At 45.8% G+C, this 13792-nt stretch overlaps 1 protein-coding gene across 1 annotated transcript; it reads left to right on the forward strand.

Annotated features, from left to right (window-relative positions):
- Window positions 1-11537: 11537 nt before the first annotated feature.
- On the forward strand, window positions 11538-12957 carry LOC120686625 (myb-related protein 308-like). Its single transcript, XM_039968835.1, has 3 exons — window positions 11538-11838; window positions 11914-12043; window positions 12184-12957. Exons 1-3 carry the CDS (start codon window positions 11706-11708, stop codon window positions 12797-12799), a joined length of 879 nt encoding a protein of 292 aa, XP_039824769.1. The 5' UTR covers window positions 11538-11705; the 3' UTR covers window positions 12800-12957.
- Window positions 12958-13792: the final 835 nt, after the last annotated feature.

Genomic DNA, 13792 nt, shown 5'->3' on the forward strand with positions numbered 1-13792 from the left:
GTTCGAAATTTGTCCAGAGACGATGGTGTCTCTGGTGGGTTCCGCAGGGTTGAATTGCGGACGGTCCGCTATTGGAGAGCGGACAGTCCGCCGTAGAGTCTAGGATTTTGTCCAGAGACGTTGTCGTCTCTGGTGGATTGGAAGAGTGAACTGCGGACGGTCCGCTGGTAGGATTAGAAATTTGTCTAGAGACGCCGTTGTCTCTGGTGGTTTGGCGTAGGTGTATTGCGGACAGTCCGTTAAGGGTGAAGGGACAGTCCGCCAGCCAGTATAGAAAATTCTCCAGAAACATTAGTGGTTCTGGGGGGGTCTGCCGAGTTGAACCGCGGACGGTCCGCAACTTGGGTGTGGACAGTCCGTAGTACATTTCACTTCGAAGTATAGTAGTTATATAGTTGGGTTGCACTCAGTTATTTCATATGCATTCGTGTAGCATCCGCAGTTGAGAACGTTGTGTATGAGGTGATTGCGGCGCCACAGGAGCAGCCGGAGCAAGCCCAGGAGGAGAAGCGTGAGAACCTGGCCCAAGGCCCGTCTGACCCCAGCTCTGAGCAGCAGCCCGAAGGCAAGCCTCGGTGCATAACCCCTATTTCAAATTATGCAACATTATATATGTATATATATATATATATATATATATATATATTCTTATGCATTAAAGTCATAGGAGTTGAATGGAACCTTAGATGCATAACCCTTAGGTACCATGAGTTCTATACTAGTATATGTCAGACGATAGACGTGCTATGCTAAATAGGGTTCGGTAGAAGTCGAGTAATTTCCAGTTACTCGCGAGATATAGTATATTTTATGTTCTCATACATGAGTTACTAATCTTGGAATTGAAAGGAAAAATAGAAGTTGAGACCGGGCGGAGAAAGGATAGCTCCGTCTGTGTCGGTTAAGGACCGTACCGTTGTCGGCCCTGCTGGTCATGTTTGAATTGTACTAACCGCATGCCGGGAGTAGGAGGTAGTCGAAACCGGTAAGCCGAGTACTGCCTTACTTCGAAAGTACAGAACTTCTACCCACCCCTTAGGGCGAGTCGAGTGGCCACGGAGAATTGTGATGCATGAGTTTACTTTTGGTGGTCTCTCGTAGGGCTCGGCTGACTATATGCAGGTGGGGCGGTTCTGTAGTTCGAGGCGGGGAGGGGAAAAGTTGGTGCGTGTGGTCCGACGGGGCTTTTGCGTGCCGTGTTGGTTAGGTCCACCTTGCAAGGTTAAATCGAATCGATTCGTCATCGGTCGCTCTCGGACATGGGCACCTTGATCACCGAGTCGCAGCGTAGTAATATGAGATGGAACATGGATTATATTATATATGTTGATTCTACTTTGATTTGTGCTTAATGTTCTACCATGTTCGAACTAGATTGGTTTATGCAAATAGTAGATCATGGTTAATCTATATAGAACCTGGAGCAAAAATCCTGAAAAATAAGGATCCACTTTTAGATGTTTTTCTGCAAAATAAACCACCAGCCAAAAGCTTTACATGTCTAGATATGTGGGCTAAGTATACCCAATAGTCGGGTAAGTCTTGCTGAGTATTAGTTGCTCAGGGCTTTTGTTGAAACATTATTTTAGGACACGCAGACGTAGACTTCTGTCCCTGCTGCGTTAAGTTCATCCGTCGGGACGCAGAGGGATGGGAGGTTGTGGAGCCAGACATTTAGTTAGGAGTCGCCTCGGCGTACAAGCGTGGTAGTCGTAGACTTTTAACTCTGTTCGAACCTTAGTTTCAGTAATGTAAAGTTTGTAAATTATGTATGTTTCAAACTTGGTTTGTAAAACTTTCGGTTGAGTCTTGTGTATATCGTTGTATTTTCATACGCATATCGTGATTGTGCCATCTGCGCTCACCTTCGCGTGGGACTATCGGTGTTGTTTCGATCGGGACGTGGGCTGAGAAAGTACTGTCAAATTAAATCATTAAACTAATGCGCCCAATGCGTTCAAATGATGGTCATTACAGTTAATTAAGAGTTTTAATTTGGCGGCTGTCACACGGAGGGGCATGACAAGCAAGCAGCAGAGCTGGTACATTTTGGCCGGAGCTGCGTTTCTGCGATGGGATGTGAACAGAGAGATTCTGAGGCCAAAATGATAAGAACACACGAGGGAAAAGACACTAAATTTTTGCATAGCGTGCCACGAAGAAAGTTCCTCCCAGCAGCTGCAGCTTACAAACCAGTAGTGCTTAAAGCGTTGCAATGGCTGCAAGGAACAGACATCGCCGGCGTTGTTTTTAATTCCTCGTTGAACAGATCAATGCGCATGTGTGTGATCTATCTGATTGAACAGACAAAAAAAAAGTTTTACCAGCTTCAGTTTCGTGCTCGTGCCCAACTGGTTTGGATTTTCCTTAAGCCTTAAGCTAGAGCTAGTGTCTCTTCAACATATATAAACTTCGGTGCAATTTTATTCCTTACTAAATATTAATACAAAGATCCTTTTTTAGAGGGTAATATAATTATTAACACAAAGCCAGCATCAAATTAAGCTCAAAGTGCTAGTGGTGGTGAGAAAATAGGAATATAAACTATATCTACGGGTAAGAAAGTATAATGAAATTATATATTTTCTCGGTGATGAGAATTAATGGAAATAAAATGCCGAAGGCAAAGTTGATATATTGCAGCCCAAACCTGGTGAGCAAAGATAACCTACAGCTGTTTGAGTTGAAGTTAAACTATATTACGAAAATCTAGAAAACAATCCAGTCTTGCTGCATCATAATACCCACGCGATTTATTTGTTGCCATACAATAGGTGGCGTCTGAGCATGGTGTGCCTACTTGTGTCACCCTTTTAATAGAAAAATATTTCATCACATTCTAATTTCATTTTCACCCTTATATTACGGCCTCTTATGTGTTGACACAAAAAATAGTCATGGAAAATCCAACTTAGATGACGACGTTACTAGTATAATCTAGAGCACTCATGACTTTCAGTAGCTAATAATAGCTTAGCTCCATAGGTTGCCAAATGTATGAGGGCCACAAGCTTTGCCCTAATCTATCCAACAACCTTAACAGTGGTGGTCAGTATGCTAATAGGGCTAGCACTATCTAACAATAGCAAGTTAGTTGCTCTATGTGCCAAATAAGGTGAGGTAGGTTTGATAGGTGGGAGGGTAGGCAAGCCTTCTAGAACCCAACAAACAGATAGGACCACCTGGTCCCTGGAGGAGTGCTCCCAAATGGACAGAACAAAAACAGAATTGAAGCACCAAAAGGCATCTCAAGTTCAGTTTGGTGGATTTGTGGTGTGCACTGTTAGGTGGCCCATCAGTTTCAGCCTGGAATCTGGGTCATTTGTCCTCGAGCCACATGAAAGCTGCTCATGATTTGAAGTCCATTTCTGCAGGGATGGCTGTCAGGTACACTTGGATAGTGTACATACACGTACCTCACTTTGTAGCCTACACTGCTGTCCTGTATAGATACGGTCATTGACTACAAGCATTTGCTTAGTGTTGGAAAGATACGGTCGTGTACCCGTACAAGAAAATTAATTATTTGTTCTGACACTTCGCTTTCTAGAGATGGCTTGTGTTTATGCAGTACATATTTGGTAGTAGTAGTAGTATTTGGTAAGTACATGATGTAGTATATTCTTTTTTTTTAATAACGATGTAGTGTACTGAGGTAGTCAGGCATATCTTTTGCCCTTCACAAAGGACACTCCGTCATGTCCTACTAGAGGTTGGTCCGTGTTTGCTGTTCTTTCTGGGGCAAAAACCTAACACTCATGTCAAACCATCACTCGCTCTTTTCAACAGCAATAGTGCAGATGATGTGCAAAACCTTAACAAAGATAGTCCCTCTCCACCCAACCATAAATTTCAAATCAGTGCTGTGGGATGTTTGAAACGTTTCACTTTCTAAATTAACGTACCAATTTTTTTAAGTGTGATTATGTGACTATAGCCAGTTTTCTTGTCAAAATCTGAGTAAACATAGGTTATATACACGACGTGATAAAGTATATAACCCATGAAGGAAATGCATATGCTACATGATGTTGAAGATTTCTCAAGTGTTCCTTTCAATGGCGGTTTTCTAGTCTAATTTGGGCATTTCTTGTTAGGGAAAATAAATTAGCAACAAGATCCCTAACCAAGATTTTCTAAAGAAAAAGATACAGTCTAGTACTTGTTAAATGACTCGGAGATTTATTACCAAGACCTCGCCAGATATTTGACGCCGCCCGTAGAAATCCGACCCAACAACAAGATATTTGACGATGCCAGTAGCGACAGATGTACTGTTACAAAACTTTAGCAACTGACAGTTTGTCGCTATTCTTCTACTTTTGCCGGCAGATGTCTAACGGGAATTCTAGGTTGTGGTATAGTGTAGAAATAAATCCGACCCAACAACAAAAGACAAGCAAAAATAAACACAAGGACGATGACAGTGATTATTATCTAGAAAAAGAATCAAGACAGTGACAGTATCCCTAACCGCTGATTACAACATGCATGAGCAGACCTCCAAATAATAAACATGAAGCGCCTGACAAGATCGGCACCAACCAAACACACGCCGAGAAAATGGTGCTCCCGCGACCGGTTCGACTTGAACTAGCAGGAGGGGTCGCCGATGAGACGTAAGGTGACTGTACGTACGGCTTGTTCTTCTGCTCCGATTTTCCAGAGCTTCCTTTTGACGAGGAGAATGGCCATGGACAGAGAGGAGACAGGTGGAGACGACAAGGCGCCGTATGGACCCTGTGCCAATGAGATCGAATGCTTAGCGTGGTCTCCCCGAAGCGTCTCTCTCGGTATCAACCGAGCTCAACGCCGTGGGTTTTCCAGCATTGCCTCCGGAGAACTAAACATGCTTTAGAACTTGGAACAAATAAAGCATGCATGTAGCCTGGATGGACTTGTATCAGTTGTTGAAGCATCAGTAGCTCCACCTGGTATGGTAGCTGTCGGTTTAAACGTTTGTGTTATCACGTTATCTGCTATAATCATTTTGTGCAAACGTCTCTGTGAAATACTTTTCTCTGACCAAGTTTGTTCTTCTTCGTCGAGCGAGAATCTGAATGCACGTGCACAGCAGGTTAGCTAGAAACACGGGGGAACCATTAGTTTATACTACCTCAAGTAATCTCCACGCTTTTGAATTGTAAGGCTTTCTCCAACCATTCCCCCCATCCAACTCCCCCTATATGTATTTTCTACTATATTTTACTACCTCCATCTAAAAGATTCCTCCCCCTATAACTCCTTCTCTCCAACCATTCCCCCCATATCTATTCCCCCTATATACTATCACTCATTAACTAACTATTTATTTAATATTTTTGAATTTAAAAAATCATACAGTATTTATACTGTCATAATACACATTATCATCATATTACGGGACTCAAACATGATTAATATCGCGAAGAAACGGTGTGATTAGATATATAGGGGGAGTTGAAACTCACTCTATATATGAGAGGAGTTTCAACTCCCCCGTATATAGGGGGCGCTGTGGGGGGAGCCGTTGGAGCGCTCGCTCCCCCCAAAACCCCCCTTCATGGGGTGGGGGGCGGTTTACCGTGCCCCGTTGGAGCAAGCCTAATGGAAGCACGGAATTACTTTTAGACGCAAGTCCAGTGACACCATATTTCCAATTGTTTTTGGAAAAAAGTGACACCATACTGTGTACTCCGTATCATCTGCATCCAGCACAGCAGTGCCAACAAATCTGAACGAACGTGAAACTGAAAAGATCCTGCATGCATCACCCTAGACTCTGTCTCGACGCGTCTATCGTCCTATCCCCCCTTTCTCTGCCGTTTTCCACAGCAAGTCCACCGCTGCCACGTGCCTCGACGCACACGGCACACCTCGCCCCCCACACTTTCTTTTCTTTTGTTTTCCTTTTTTTTCCCCTTGAAAAATAGCTCACCGAGACACTCATGGCCACACTTTGTGTCGCTGTGGTCCTGTGCCTTGAAGAAGGAGGAGGAGAAGATGAAGAACCAAAGAAAAAAAATAAAAGGAGAAGAACCGAAGAATATTTTTTAAGGAGAAGAACCAAAGAACGTGGGGAAGGCAGCACGTACTCCACGTCAGGTGCCGGTCACAGCCGGCATGAAGTCACTGGAGCAGCAGCAGCAGCTAGCAGTATGGTGCTGGTAGTGCTAACTGCTAGAGCAACTTTCCAGTAGGACGTAGCTAGCGCGCACACTTCACTTCACTGACAGTGGCAGCATGGTAGCTGGAGCTAGCGTACCAACTGCCCTCGGAAAACAACTGCCGTTGCCCGGTCAGGCAGCCCGCGGCGTAACTCCGCATTGACGACGGCGGCCATGGGCTGGTTCTTCTAGATCTAAATTTTAGATTAAATTTTTTTTGTTATTTGAAGTACTAAATAAAATTTAATTATAAAATTAATTGTAGAACTCTAAGGTTATTTTACCTTAGAATCTAACGAAGTATATTAATCCACGATTAGTGGATGATTACTGTAGCATCACTATAATAAATTATGACTTAATTAGATTTATTAGATTCGCCACACCAAATTACAGTCATCTGTAAAAAAAAATTCGTAAAAAAATTTTATTTAATATATCATATATGCGAAATTCCTTGATCTAAAAATTTAGATCCAAACTTTCAAACTGAGCCCTGGCCGACCGGCCGGTCCTCCCGTTTTGGTTTCGCATGCAGCCAACGGCCATGGCCTTTCAGCATTCAAGGTGAGCAGAGCAGGAGCTGCATGCCTCCGATCCCTCCTCCTCCTCCTCCTCCTTGTCGTGTTGTAGCCGAACAAGACAGGCTCCGCTACCGGTTTCTGGATGCGTGTATCGATCGGTCGTCGAGTCATCGTGCAGGTTGCTTTGGCTTCTCCTGCTAAAAAGAAACTGTACTTTATTATCTTGTGGCCACACTTTAAGTTTAAGATTTTTTCTTTACGGATAGTGTGCTTGTGGCTTGGCGACACCTTAAGCTGTTGCAACATTAAATGCTTATGGTTCTCTTTTTCCCCACATTAGAGCTGCCCTTCGAGCATGCATGAACGATAAAGAGATCGGTATCCTCGTTTAGTTGCGCCGTAAAATTTTTACACATTTAAAATATTAAATATAGAATAATTGTAAAACTAATTATAGAACTCGTCTGTAAATTACAAGACGAAAACTAATTAATCTATCATTAATATATGTGCACTGTAGCAATTATCATATCAATTTAGTGTTTAACCATAACTTAATTAGACTCATTAGATTCGCCTCGCAATTTACAAGTAAATTATGCAATTTGTTTTTTATTTCATCTAAATTTAATACTCTATGCATATAATATATTTTTTCAATGTGATAGTTTTTTAATTTTCCAACTAAAGAAAACCTTAGTTTTCGGAGTATAATAAAGACAGATCAGGTCCCTCCTCGCATTGACCAGCTAGCAAAGCAGAACAGGCATGCGGCAGGAGCAATGGAGGAGGATGCAGAATTGCAGATGCAGGTGAGTGGTTCATTGAAGCGTCGCGTAGGCTATACTGTACCTACGTCTTGTTGGTGAGTGCGGCCAAGGCTCCATTAACGCGCACCACCTCGCTCACACCAGCTGCTGGCCTGCTGCTGCCAGGGTTCACCAAATCGGTGGGAATCGGTCTAGTTTGACCAATTATCGGTCAAACCGGTCCGGTTCGGTTCCGGTTTGGATCGGTATCAAATCCGTTAAATTTAAAATTTAAATTTAAATTCAAAAAAATAAAAAATTCTTAAAAAATTTCTAAAAATACTTCAAGGTGCGATGAATCTAATGGTGTCAAATTTTCTCAAAAATTCGTTCATTTAGTATAGTTTGCGGAGATTTGAAGTTAAATAAAAAAACATGCATACAAAAATATACAAATACAATGTAAAAGAAGTACAAAAGAAGGTTGGAGGATTCATTTAGATTAAAATATGTTATACAAACATTTATTTAATATACTTTGCGGGCATTTGAATTTAAACCAAAAAAAAATTTGAATTTGATCAGTTACCAGTCAAACCGGCCGGTAAACCGGTCAAACCAGCCGGTATACCGGTCTAACCGGCCGGTATACCGGTCCGAACCGGTTGACCTGCGCCATTTGAATTCAAATTTGAATTTGACCAATTTCTATCGGTAACCGGTCAAACCAGTCCGGTAAACCGGAAAGAGGCCGGCAGTTACCGGACACGGGTCCGATATTAAAACCCTGGCTGCTGCTGCTCAGTGCTCGCTCACTGTCCTCGCCCTGCTCCTTCTCATCCCTTCCCCCTTCCTCCTGGGAAGGGAAGCAATGCCGCTGCCCATGCCTGGACCGGGTCCACAGCCCTCCTGCCAGCCAGCCAAGCCAAGGACCAGCCAAACGGTCACTACCATTTTGTTGTGACTCATGGTCCACGGGGGACCAGGTCCACGCAGCTGGGGCAGATGCGCGCCATTACTCCGGAGCACCCCTGCGCTGCCACTCCCTCCAGTACTCCCTCCCACAGTGTCCCACCTACTCGTCCACTGTGTGTTTAGTTCGTGAAAAATCCGAAAAAAAATTGTTGTAGCATGTTTCGGTTTTATTTGGCAACTATTGTCCAACCATGGAGTAATTAGTCTCAAAAGATTTGTCTCGTCATTTACAACCAAACTGTACAATTAATTATATTTTTTAACTACATTTAATACTCTATGCATGTATCGTAAAAAATTTTGAGAACTTTTCGCAGAACTAAACACAGCCTGTGCGGTCTGGTCTTTGTAGGGGGCTGGCCAACATCAGAGCCGTCAAATCGAGGGTTTGACCAATATAGATATTAGAAGAGTTTTTCGGACACTAATTAAAAAACTAATTTCAGAACTCACCTGGAAATCGCGAGACGAATCTTTTGAGGTGTTTAACCGCATTATTAGCACATGTGGGTTAACACTTATGGCTAATCATGCACTAATTAGGCACAAAAGATTCGTCTCGTCGTGTACATCAAAACTGTGTAATGTTTAACTACATTTAGTGCTAGGTATCCAAAAGGGCGTGGTGAAAATTTTTGGTAACCCGGCCCCCATCAATGCGCGTCGCGTGGCCGGCGCAGGACCAGTCGGCCGCGGCGGCGACCGGCGTCGGGGCCAAGCCCATGCATGCGTGAGCCCCGAGCTGTGAGCAAGCCTGGTGGTTGGTAGGCCACTCGTCTGAGCTCGGGGGGGGGGGGGGGGGGGGGGGGGGGGGGGACGGGAACCGGACCTAACCACCAGGCACCAGCATCATGCAGGAGTTACTCCGAGCCAATCAATTCCGAGCTACCTCCTCCATTGCCACTGCAGCTGCACGCACGCATGCCGTGCTCGTTCGGTTGCTGTTCCGCTAGCCGGAGAGGAGGAAGAGGCCGAGTCAGGTCGGCGTCACCTTTCTTGTCTCCCTCTCCGCCCGGCCTTGCGGCTATCACGGACTTTCTTCCTGGAAACATGACAAGAACTCGACCAATGGGAGGTAGAGAGCCACCAACCACAAACTAGGCAGAAAACTCGATGAAACAAATTGAACAGCAGGTGCCCATGTTTCACGGGCACCTAGGTTCAAGCGCAAAGTGCCTGCTGGCCTTCTCTATGGGATTCAATCAAGTACCAACCAAACTACCGCTCGGTCTTCCGCAGAGTTACAAGGAACACCGATTTCCTAGGGCAATCTATGCTTGGAGGAAAAAAGTTGCAGCTTCATAAATTTTGTTTGTTTTTACAATCAGATTCAAATTGTTGAAGGCAATGAATGACAAGGAAAAAAACAGATATACCCCTGCAACAGTTGTAGTTACCAGTTCATTATCAAAGAACCAATGCTATCATTATAAAAGAGTACATGAATGAATAAACAAATAAAAGGTGATTGCAACCCAACCCTTAATTTGGGGTGCCATTGTGCTGTACCAGTAGTAACACCCACTCACCATCGTTTTGGTCGATCAATCAGGAAGGGCACTTTTTTTAGGTTGACTGACTATCCACGGTGTGTTAACTTGTCAGTTGTCACACAGCCTGAATGCTGCATCATTGATAGGCTTAGTTTCCAAAACAGCAGAAATTCAGGGAACGGCTGCATGGACGGGGTAGCCGGAGCACCTGGAGCCCGGAGCTACGATTCAGTCTTCAGCTGGACCTGGCTCTGCTGTGATCACTGATGAGTTAGGCCCTGTTTAGATCCCAAAACGTAAAATATAAAAATTTTATAAATCGTTTGCATATTAAATATAATCGAAAAATAAATCACATTACATAAATAGACTGTAAATCGCGAGACGAATCTAATAAATCTAATTAGGACGTGATTACACACTAAATTGTTGCAATAATTCTACAATAAACATGCTCTAATGATGAATTAATTAGACTTATTAGATTCGTCCCGTAGTTTACAGACGAGATCTGTAATTTGTTTTGTGATTATTCTACATTTAATATTTCAAATGTTGAAAATTTTCTTTTAAAAATGTAAAATACAAAGTGATTTAAACAAGACCTTGGTTAACATCTCCTAAGGAAACGTCCTGAGAGCAACGCACTAGGGAAAAAAAAGAGCTCAGCTTCTTCTGTCGGAGGACCAACATCTCGGTTGGAGATCGACTTGTGGTGCCAGGTTTCTGCGTGCAGCACGGACTCCGAGGCCAGCAACCCTGGAGACTAGAGAGCTGGCTAGTCCAACTACCTCCACTAGTGCTAAAACCATGTGCACTTTGTATGTTGTTGTCTAGCCTGTACTACAATAGTTGTTTGCTTTCTTTCGTGCACACTCCCACACACAAAAGACCTGATGGGCGTTCTAGAATCTCGGAAATAAAGGGGCCGGGGGCAGCTAGAGCTAGCGTCCTAGGGTGCCCCAAAAAAAATGTTGGTGGGTGAGTCAGGGAAAAATATTAGATATATAGTAAAACAATGAAAGATATATATATATAACATATATATATATAACATATATATATATATATAATAAACATATTAAAAAATGGGAAAAAGCGACGACGCACGCAGGCTTGAGTCAGAGTAGGGAGGGAATAAGCACTTTCCACACCCGTTACGCATCACCGCCATGTGCCGCTGATGTGTACTCCTACTCCAAAAGAATTTCAGATGGCTTTTCTTTCTTCCTCCTGTCGTGAAGCAACGGCTGTAGCTAGCTCCTCTGTCAAAGCTTGGCTCATGGCCGCTGGGTACGTTGGCCGTGTGTACCTAGCAGCAGTAGCTCGCCACCCTCCCCATCCCAAAACCAAAACAACCAAACTCAAAAGCAAAACCAGAGAAAAAGAATGAAAAAAAGAATGGAAAAAAAACCAGGACAAGCGGCACTCGAGTGAAGCGCACCTACCTACCAAATCCAGCGCTCCTCACTCCCTCCGGCTTCGCAACCAACCACTCGCCCGGGCCCACACCCTCCCCGGCCCTCCGCCTCCCATGTCCCATCACACCAACTCGGTCAAATGCCATGGCTCGCAGCGATCCGGGTCAATGGGGCCCGCCCGCTCGCTCCTCCCCCCGCGTCCCGTATAAAGCCCACCACCTCCGCCTCCCCTCCTTGTTCACCAACAGCTCGCGCCGCGCAACGCCACCGCGCCACCGAGCACGCACGCGACAGAGGCGGCGGCGGGAGCCATTCCACTCCGCGGCGAGGGCGACGGGAGAGGAGGAGGAGGCCAGGGCGGCTTGTGACGACGACGCCGGAGCGGCGGCAGGGCGGCATGGGGAGGTCCCCGTGCTGCGAGCAGGCGCACACGAACAAGGGCGCGTGGACCAAGGAGGAGGACCAGCGCCTCATCGCCTACATCAAGGCCCACGGCGAGGGCTGCTGGAGGTCGCTCCCCAAGGCCGCAGGTGAGTGCCATGCCAATCCTAGTAGTCGACGCGTGCGGACGAGACGCGGCGCTCACGGCGACGGCGGCGGTGCAGGGCTGCTGCGGTGCGGGAAGAGCTGCCGGCTGCGGTGGATCAACTACCTGCGCCCGGACCTCAAGCGCGGCAACTTCACCGAGGAGGAGGACGAGCTCATCATCAAGTTCCACGAGCTCTTCGGCAACAAGTAAGCTGCTCGATGCCTCGATCTTGCCGAGATCGCGCGCGTACGTGATCGGAGCACTTGCCGGGGGATCGGCTGCCCGACCAGCCGGAGTTCGTTCTGACCGCGCGCGCGCGCGCGCCTTCTTCTTCTCGTGCCGGCAGGTGGTCGCTCATCGCCGGGAGGCTGCCGGGCCGGACGGACAACGAGATCAAGAACTACTGGAACACGCACATCAAGCGCAAGCTCCTCGCCCGCGGCATCGACCCGCAGACGCACCGCCCGCTCGCCGCCGCCGCGCCGGGCCAGCAGCAGCCGCAGCAGCAGCATTACCAGCTGGAGCCGCAGAAGCGGCACGCCGCCGCCGCTCCGGGCCATCACGACCACCACCCACAGGATCGTCTCGAGGTCCTCTCCGACTCGCCCGAGGCCTGCAGCCGCAGCAGCGACGATGAGCCGCGGTCCGCCACGCCACCTCCTCCGGTGCCGGCGCAGCGGCGGCGCCTCGACATCGACCTCAACCTGTCCATCAGCCTGGCGCCCTACCAGCCGCTGGAGTACTCCACCAGCACGCCACCGGCGCAGGAAGCCGTGGCGGCGGCGATACCCACGGCAGCAGGCCGCAACAACGCGACGGCGGCGGTGTGCCTGTGCCTCAACAGCCTGGGCTACCGGCCGGGCGTCGAGTGCGTCTGCGGCGGCGGCGCCGCCTCCAGGCAGCAGCAGGAGCAATGGGCTCGGATTTTTTTGCCGGCAGCACCCTGCTACCGAGGCCAATAGTGTGACAGTGATCGGTGGCGACATGAGGGGAGGTTTGTTGAGGGATGGGGGCAGATTATAGTTATTAATTAACAACTTGAGTGATCCCTGTAACATGCATCATGGATTGGGTTCATGGTTTATGAGGAACTGTGCTCTCGTTCTGCCGCTTCCGGTCATGATCTGCTCTAAGCAGCTAGCCGTGTTTAGTTCGGTCATGGTGTAAACGCAAAAAAAAAATTCTTGGGAATTTTGCCAATTTAAAGTACTAAATGAAGTCTATTTATAAATTAATTTTTTAGATGAGTTGTAAATCGCGAGACGAATCTAATGATACTAGATGGGTTGTAAATCGCGAGACGAATCTAATGATACTAATTAATCGATGGTTAATCAATAATTAGCGGATGGTTACTGTAGCATCACTGTTGAAAATCATGGATTAAGTAGGCTCATTAAGATTCGTCTCTCGATTTACAGCCCAATCATGCAAAAAGTTTTGTAAATAGACTTCATTTAGTACTTTAAATTAACAAGATTTCTTTTCACTTTAATGCGTTTATCGTTTTTTGTGTTTATGGGGTGGGAACTAAACAGAGCCCTAGCTACCTCCTGGTTCCTGTTCTTTCAACACTTATACATAGGTGTGGTTGCATGATCTTGACCAAGGCCTGTTTAGTTCCCACATGTAAACACAAAAAAGTCGTAAACGCATTAAAGTGAAAAAGAATATTGCTAATTTGAAATACTAAATGAAGTCTATTTATAAATTTTTTGCATGGTTGGACTGTAAATCGCGAGACGAATCTAATGAGCCTATTTAATCCATGATTTGCAACAGTGATGCTACAGTAATCATTCGCTAATTATTGCTTAGTTATGGATTAATTAGCATCATTAGATCTGTCTCGCGATTTACAATCCATCTGTGCAAAAAGTTTTGTAAATAGACTTCATTTATTACTTCAAATTGGCAAGATTCCCACACAATTTTTTTGCGTTTACAGATAAAAC

This window comes from Panicum virgatum, chromosome 8N (assembly GCF_016808335.1).
Source record: "Panicum virgatum strain AP13 chromosome 8N, P.virgatum_v5, whole genome shotgun sequence".
NCBI lineage: Eukaryota > Viridiplantae > Streptophyta > Magnoliopsida > Poales > Poaceae > Panicum > Panicum virgatum.